Source organism: Rhagoletis pomonella, unplaced genomic scaffold, assembly GCF_013731165.1.
Source record: "Rhagoletis pomonella isolate Grant_MI unplaced genomic scaffold, Rhpom_1.0 Rhpom_scaffold_00216, whole genome shotgun sequence".
NCBI classification, from domain to species: Eukaryota; Metazoa; Arthropoda; class Insecta; order Diptera; family Tephritidae; genus Rhagoletis; species Rhagoletis pomonella.
This window is the reverse complement of record NW_023458770.1, coordinates 2,817-11,992: the sequence shown is the minus strand read 5'-3', so window position 1 is coordinate 11,992 and position 9,176 is coordinate 2,817. Positions and strand designations below refer to the sequence as shown.

At 33.1% G+C, this 9,176-nt stretch overlaps 2 protein-coding genes across 2 annotated transcripts in view; both read right to left on the bottom strand.

The window, feature by feature from the left end:
• The window catches only part of LOC118750372 (heat shock protein 23-like), a 19,154-nt gene extending 18,171 nt beyond the window's left edge, over positions 1–983 (bottom strand). Inside the window, exon 1 of the mRNA XM_036485092.1 lies at positions 736–983. The gene's annotated coding sequence lies outside the window, so the exon portion shown is untranslated. The remainder of the gene's footprint in view (positions 1–735) is intronic.
• LOC118750374 (heat shock protein 23-like) lies at positions 126–861 on the bottom strand. Its single transcript, XM_036485094.1, has one exon. The coding sequence runs from the start codon at positions 727–729 to the stop codon at positions 217–219; it is 513 nt and encodes a 170-aa protein (XP_036340987.1). The 5' UTR covers positions 730–861; the 3' UTR covers positions 126–216.
• Positions 984–9,176: the final 8,193 nt, after the last annotated feature.

Below are 9,176 nucleotides of genomic sequence, written 5' to 3'. Positions count from 1 at the left end.
AAAAAAGCACCCTAATGTGGATGTTTAAATATACCTGTGTATATGTAATGAAATGAAACATATGTTGTTTTAAGTTTCTTTGTTATTAAATTTATTATTTATAAACTTAAATTACTAAAACTCTGTCCTTTAAAAATTAGTTAACAATTTAGAGCAATGTATTTCACGAAAATAAACAATGAATTGATGTAATGGCACAGTGGTTTCTATGAGATTTTATGCACTTGGTTTCTCTTCTTCTGTGTTATCTTTAGGATTTTCCTTCACGTTCAAGTGTGCTGGGCCAGTCTGTTGAATTTGAATCACTCGTTCGTTGGACTTGTCCTCTATGGCAGGTTTTGGTACACTGACCGTTAGCACGCCATCCGATGACAGTGTTGAAACTACTTTACCAGCATCGAAGCCTTTGGGCAGTGCATAGCGACGAACGAAATGTCGAGAAATATACCCTTGGTCATCTGCCCGCTCCTCGTGTTTACCCTCCACCACGACGTGGTTGTCAACTACTTTAACGCTCAGTTCGCTGGGCTTAAACTGCTGCACATCCATACTGGCTTGAAAACCATCTTTTCCCACTGAGGCAATAGGCAGATCCCTTTCAAATTTCCTTAATTGACCACTAGGCGAAGTGGTGATCGCAGGCCAACGTGTGTAGAACACTGGTTCGTAGAAAGGTGTTAGGCGGCTTAAGTCGTCAGCCAAACTCAAGAGCAATGGTAGGTTTGCCATTCTAACTTATGTTTCTTTGCTTTCACTTATACACGGTACGGTAAGAACGTTAGCTTGTTTAGCTTTTGTATTGTACGTTATTTAGTTTTTGTGCGCTTATTCAACGCTTTGCTTTGTTTGCAGTTTCGAATTCAACTATGCCGGTCGTTGCGAGTGCCGGTCTTTATATACCCTCAGCGGTTGCAGGCTCGCTTATGATAAGGTGAGAGATTATAGCAGCAAAAATTATACTGAGCATGAGTCACTCTAGCCAAGTAAACAGACGTCATGGGCTCTCCCAAGCAAATAAATGTTTATACATACAGACTTACATTTGTACATACTCGTATATATTGGTATGCTATTGTAGTTGGTTTTGGCAAATTAAAAGTGAGAGTCAGAATCTTCCAAATCTAGAAATTTCGGGAGAGTTTCTGGACGATTCTGGAGGATGATACATACCGCATGTACTATGTAGATTTGTTTTTCAAAATAAGGCATTACCTCCACACCAATGGCTTTGTTTCTGTTTGAAATGTTTCGGTTCATAATTATGTATGCATGTACATTAGGGCGGGTAAAAAAAATCAAGTATTTTTTTTTTTTGGATCCGACACACGAAAACTAGTTCCTAGGTACCTCCAGAAAGTACTTACCAAATCTGAGCTCTTAATATTAATGGGAAGATTATCCTCATCATAGTTTTCCATAAAAGAATGGTCATATCTTATCACCAATAGATCGCATAACCAGTTGCATCATCAATATTTATAGGAAATTGAATGCTCTACAAGAGTGGTCTCTTATACTCTTTTCATTAATCTAACCATTTAAAAGATATTCAAGGTCAAAGATTGAAGTATTTTAAGGAAAATAACTTTTGTAACTTACTAAAAAGTAATTATTGTCAAATGAGTTTCAATTATTTCTATAGGAAATTGAACGCTCTACAAAAAAGGTCTCATGTGGTTAATCTATCTAATCGTCGGATGAAAAGCACAGTTCGCCGGCGGGCCGCAAAAACAACTTATACCTTGGTTATAATGCACGGGACGAATCGTAACAAATCGCGGCGAATTCGTAAGGATCTATTGATTTTAGATGCTTCCGTTTTACATTGCGTTCAAGTGCATTATAATCGTTTGAATTCATTGCCCATACAATAGATAATTAAGTGACAGTTCACTCCGTTCCGTTACTTCCATTATAATCCAGGCATCACTGGCGAGTCGCAAAAATGAATTACTAGCGAGCCGCGAAAACGACTCCTCTGCAGTCCGTAAAAACGATATACCAGCGAACTGCAAAACGATGCTCAAAATTTATACCAAATTTAAAGTAAAAGTACAGCTTTATAACAAATTTAAAAAAAAAAACTTCATACCCACAAATTGTATTTTTATTAATAAGGCCAATAGAGTGAACTGTACTTTTATAAAAAAAAGAATAAAAATATTGAATATGAAAAATATTATGAATACTTTGAAATATATGTAGGCGGTTTAAGTTTCTTAGCAGAAGTGTACATTGTGGATTCCATATTCTGTCACAATAAAAAATTGTCATAATAAAAACGGTTTACTATCCAAATGAATGACTTTTATTTATGCTTAGATATATAAAAATGTGGGCGTGGAACCGGTGTTGCCGTTTTAGCCCTTTGGTGGCTAGATTTAGCTACCACATACTTTTTTTGGCCGCATAAATTTAAAATTGCCCCTAGCCCTTTTTTTAGCCCCTTGGAGAATTTATTCATACTTGGCATGGACAAGTTGTATATACTTAATTTGATCTAATTTTTTTCATTTATGTAAGAGATGAATTTTTAAACTAAGAAAGGCTGATATATATACATATATGTATTGTATGTTCCTTACGTTTTTATACATACATACAGTAAAAGTGTAAGGGCTGTTAACTTATCTATTCACGATTTAACTATAGTTTAAAATAGATAAGTTTACGGCCCTTAATATGCTTAATTTATTAAATGACGCATCAAGTCGATTGACCGTGTATGTTCTTGTGGTGTGATTGTACCACCTGCTGGTGCGACTCCAAAAACTACTTATTTGAAAATTTTATGATTGTACCAGCATGCTGGTGTCGGTGAGTGGTGAAATTAGCTAAATTTTCCAAGTAAAAAGTATTTTGGCGGAAATTTCTTGCACTATATGAATCAAAGCCGTGTTTGTGGAAGATTAAGCTCACGATATTGCAGTGGTGAATTTAAAAAAAATAAAAAAAATGTTTAACAAAATGGTAGAAAATTTATAAAATTTCGGCTCTAATCATTTCGGTCTTTCTTCGACCTCATTTGTAAAGAAATAAATATTGCACCAGCATGCTGCTGAGTTATATGCTTCGAGCCTGATGGTACAATCACTTGATGGAGCCAGAAAGCTGGTGTCGTTTATTTCCCTTTTTATACAAAAAGGTTTTTGGTTGGATAAAATATTAGCTCATTGTTTTTCTATACATTACTTACTGAAAATGTTTGCGTGTATACTTATATATGTATATGTAAATAAAAAAATTTAGCTACCATTTTTAGTCAAACGACTTTTTTTAGCTCTTTTTTAGCCCTTTTTTTAAAGAAATTTGGCTACCACTAAAAATGATTCGCGGCAACACTGCGTGGAACTTGCCCAACCCAGGCCGAAGGTTCCTCAAAAAACTTGTGGGTTTGAAGAAACGAATTCGTTTCGAGTTCACCCAAACGACTTTACCAGACCGACGTCGCAACGACTTCGATTCGATGAGAAAAAAACGAGGTCGGAATGACGTTGTATTTTGTATGGAAAAACGACTTCGTTCCGACGTCTTTTCGAGTTCACCCAAACGACTTCGCCAGAGAAACGTCGTAATGACGTCGATTCGAACTCGTCTTCGCCCTGTGGCAAATTGGGTGCATATTTGAATATTTTCGCGAAGTGCATATGTATATTCTCCTATGTATGGATGCATGTACATATGTATATACATATATGCATGGTTATATGTAAATATGTGTACATTTATGCATGTATAAGTACATACTGATATACGGTGTACGGAGATCTGTTCCGTTTGTTAAGGCAGTACAAAGTCTTCATAGCATAAATCGAAAGTCTTTCAAGTTTATCGTATACATTGATTTTGGATTGAATGCTTTCTGCCGAGTACATGATGCAAATTTTGGAACGAAGTCCGTAACCATTGAATTCGATAGGAGAAAATAAATTTTTACGAAACCAAAGTACAGTAGGTGTTCCAAAATTAATCTTGTTTGTGAGGAGTTTTCACAAAAAAAATTTGTTACCGTCCGAGCTTAAAATCAATTGCATACAAAATATATGCAAATTTCCGAGCATAATTTAACTCGGTTAGTTGGTTTCCCCGGATAGTTGATTTAAAATTTAATTTTCCACGGTTAATTACAAGTATACTTATGTAGGTACATATGAACAATGCATTTCTTGTTCCTCTTAGTTTTTCCATTTAAAGTCAAAAATATTACATACTAGCCGGCCACGTATGCGCGAGGCTTCGCGATATTAAATAAGATGCGATTGACAACTAAAGAGGTTGCAACCCTAAGTACTAAAAAATAATATCTGTGGTCATAAGTGGACTTAAGAAAGAATTGAGTTATATATGCTATCGTATTCTGCAACTACTATTCCATGTGTATGTGAAATCCCCATCTCGCCAGCTAGGCCATTTAAAAAGTTATAGACAAACAAATTTGGTTTCCCCATAAGGTTAACATTACAATCTAAATGTTTAAAACGTTTTTCCTCGAATTCAGGTTTTTCGACTTAGGCGGTTATTGCTCATGGCTCCAGATATATAGTTGCGCATCTGGAGGCTAATCCCTTTCATTTGACACCTTATTTCTTGTAATCTAACGAACAGCGCATATTTTTTTTCGCACGGGTTGCAACCCTCTTCGACCTTACTGCAAATCGGAAGGTCAAGCCTTTTCCTTTGACACCTCATTTTTTAAATCGAATGAACTGTGCAAAACCAATGGCATTAACAAAAAATGCCCTCGCGTATTATACACACATAATTTTTAAATAGGAGGCAACCCCACTCAAATAAAAATAAAAACTTATTATATGCAGAGACCATATTCTTTTCTTTTAGTTCCTCAGTTTTAAGTCCAACAAACGGAAAGATTTAATAATTTTTAAAAAGTGGCAACTCTACTCAAAAAGTAATACATTATTGAACATCTAAAATCCGAGCCCTTTTATTTGACACGTCATTTCTTGTAATCCAATGAACAATGCGGACCTAATAATGTTTTAGACAGGTGGCAACCCTAAAGGTATTTAAAGTACTAAAGATAATATTCCAATCGATACAGATTATACTTAAAAATTCTCATATAAATCCGTTCAGTAGTTTTTAAGATTAGCGTGGTCAAAATATCTCGACTCTCCTTTATACTATGTATAGAAGATAGTAATTTTTAAATAGGCGGCAACCCTATTAAAAAAATGAAAGCTTTTGTACATGAGAAGGCCATGCCCTTTCATTTGGTATCTCATATTGTAATCCAACGAACGGCGAAAATCTTTTAACTTTTTAATAGGTGGCAACCCTACTCAGAAAAATAATACATTATTGCACATGTAGAGGTTAAATCTTTTCGTTTGACAGTGGTGGTGCAGAACTGATGCCTACGCTTATTGTGATTGAATATAGTAATTTTATAACAGGTGGCAACCCTATTCAAAAAACAAAAAACATTAGCGATTTTCTAGAGGCCAATCCCTTTCATTTGACACCTCATCTTTTGTAATCCAACGAACGGTGTGGATCTTATAGTTTTTTAGACAGGTGGCAACCCTACTAAAATTCTAATTAAAATAGGTCCTTCTCCTGTCGATACAGAGCATATTAGAGGAAATATTGTCAAAATCCGTTCAATAGTCTTCGAGATTACCGCGTACAAAAAATCTCGACTTTCCTTTACACTATGTATACATAGATGTATTTAAATATCATTAAGTAGATCCTTTAATTGAACATATGCCTTTTCTTGGTTAGTTTGTACAATTAAGTGAGATTTCTGTAATTGAACGAACCATTCAATTAATCGAGTATCGTTTATTAATTGAACAAAAAATTTTGCAACTTTTTTAACGGGGGATGAAATTGGTTGAAGAAAAGCATATTTTGGATTAAAACATTTATTTCCGGCAATCGAGCGATAATTTCGCTCAAAAGCTCAAATGTTTAGAAAATGATTGATAGTCAAGTGAATAAATGAGTCGATTTAATACATGCCTAAGTCAACCAAAAGACAATTTGGGGAAATTCTTGTTCTTTTTTTTATTACTGTCTATTCAAAGTAGCTGTTGCAAAACTGTAAAAATATTTTCAAAATATGTCTTGAAAGTATTTTGCGATGAAAAAACAATCGAAAGGTAAGCCAAATATAAAAGAAATAAGTTTACGATTTGCTCGAATATACTTAAGCAATTCTCATCTACACTTACTGTAGGACTTAGTAGTCTCCATTGAATAAATTGTTAATATTAAATACGATTTTTTAATCTTATCGACATTAATTAGGCACATAGCTTTGGTTTAAACTATTTATTTGTTCGGTCAGTGTATAGTGCAAAGAAAATTTCACCTGTGGAGTTTTGATATGTACTAGAGCTTTCGATTTTGTTCGCACATTTTCAAACAGGCCTTTTGCTGTTTTTTTTTTGATTTTGATTTTTGTCCCCCTTGCTACGGAAGGTTGCCCGAAATCGTTCACTTTTCGCTTAAAGCGTGTTTGTATTGTTCAACTCTCACAGGCGATTAGTTAAATCACAGTTGAACGGAAAGTATAACTTTTATTTGAAAATATTCTTATGCCATATTTAAGGCTAAATATGTATACATATGTATATGTATATTTTTTATGTACATACACTGGCTATCAAAACTGCGTGCATGATGATTTTTTAAAATATATAATACCTTTATGTACATACACTGGCGATCAAAACTGCGTACATGATGATTTTTTAAAATATATAATACCTTAATACAAATTTTAGATGAATGCAACAAATTTCCATCAAAATTTTAAACTTTTTAATCTGAATTCTTGGATATGCAGCTACAGCCTTATGAGATTTTAGTAAAATTAGTGCAAATTTTAAACAACGGTTTTTTATATAAGAAGTGCAATTTATAAAAACTGGCGTTGATTTTTTTTTATGTTCTTGCAAATGGTCTTGCGCATTTTCCCCAAATTCATCTTGGAGAAAGCCATCAGCAAAAAAGTATCAGGAATTCATGCAATTTTTAGCCGCGTAAAACTTGCACTTATTTTACAAAATTTTTATGAGCCATGCAACAGCATATCCTAGAATTCAGATTAAAAAGTCCAAAAATTTTATGGAAATTTGTTGCATTTTTCTAGACTTTGTATTAAGTTTGAAAATTCGAATTAGTTTTATGGTTTTTGCTAAAGCATCAAAAATATTTTTATAAAAAATAACAAAAAAAATTGACTTGTAAAACATTGTAAATATTTAAAATAAAATCGCCATGTACTCAGTTTTGATCGCCAGTGTAACTTCGTTTTGTTCAAATGATATTGAATTTTTATTTATGAACGGTTCTGTTGTTCCATAAGCGAATAAATCAAGATTTTGTTGAATGCATTTAGTTTTATTTGTTGCCCGTAAAATACCCCTTTTTCTCTCTTCGTTGTACCACAAGTCCCACAATTTGTTCGTATCTGTACCCCTTTCGACATTTTAGGTGTGGCAACCCTAGCAATGAGGCATAATGAGAAATAACCAATTGACCTCCTTTATCACATGCATACAATTTTGATATTTTTTTGAAATTTTAAATTTTTAATATTTTTGGGCATATAATTTTTTGAACGTTTTAGTGTCAAAGCAAGTTTTTGCCTCCTTCTGATTGGCTGAAGCAGAAAACTTTCTGATGCTGAATGCGTATACCACTATTTTGGTTGCTTCAAAACGACAGACATAATAATTGAAGTGGTCAAATTTTCAATATATGTATATATAATATATTATGAACTGCATATAAATCAACATTTCAAACTTTGTCAAAAATTAGAAAAATTCAAAAAATGTTCTCCAAAATTTCAAACTATTCATTCAAATTTTTTAGAACAATGTTAGGTATGCAGTTATATAGCCCATTGAATTTTGAAAGTTTCAGGCAGCTAGAAAATCTCATAGTTTTTTTTCTTATGTCGGACTTTTTCGTTTTTTTTTTTTTATTTAAAAAGTGCAATTTATAAAAACTGGCATGATATTTTTTTTATTTTTTTCGAGCGGCTTTGCGCAATTTATTTCATAAAAAATAATGTTTCGAGCATACTTTATATGGAAGAAAATATACAACATCGTCAAAACAAAAATTATGAAAAATCAACGTAAAGTTTTCTATAAAGTCAGCATAAGAAATTTGAAAGTTTGGTGAAAGTTTTTTGAATTTTTATAATTTTTGTACTAAGTTTGAAATGTGCATTTATGCATATAGTATGCAGTTAAACTTAAATAAAAAAATATTAAACATTAAATAAACGAGAGAATTATAGCCAAAATTGGCCTATTACTTCTGCCACCAGTATTCATACATACATAGGTACATATCGCATATAGGTACATCCCTTATGAAATGAGTAAAATCATTTTTGATTTACATACATAAATTCAAAATATCTTTCCAGAAAATTGGAGAAAAGGATTCTATACGATCCAGAAAGTTATAGATACATATCTAGAGGATTGAGGATTTCCTGCTCTTAAAAATGGATTAGCCTTACTTAACTTTTCGTAACTATGCCTTCACTACCGGCGTTAGTAGGACGAATTTTTCCCATGGTCACAAAAACCAGTTTTCAATGATGTATCACTAATATGTATACATCGGGTCACAAATAAAGGACGTGTGAAGGACAAAAATTATTATGACGCCAAAATTCTCTCAGAGTGTGCGTTCCGAATCGAAAGGGTAGTTAGAAACATATGTACGTAAATACATACGCACATATGTAAGTAGAGGATTCCCAAGACGTGTTAAGCGCAGTAATGTCTTATAGTCTGATTTTGCATACTTCGCATAACTTCGCACAACTTCGCATAAACTTCAAACTGTAATTAGGTATGTACTTTGAGTGATCAGCTGAGTTTAGATTTTGATTCACATTTTCTTAAGATACACTTTTATTGCACTGGTACAAATAGTTGGCGAAGTTATGCGAAGTATGCATAATCAGGCCTTTAGTTTTAAATTTTTTATATAAAATGACTGTATAGTTAAATATCGACTAATATTTTCTCAAATGTACACATGTTTATTAAGGCGAGTCAATTTGTATAGGGTTTTTTTTTTTACTATTCACGTACATAATAGCAGAATTCTACGTGTAATTCTAAGCAAATTTACCGAAGAAACCATGGGTTCTTAAATCATTTTGGAGTTTGCTA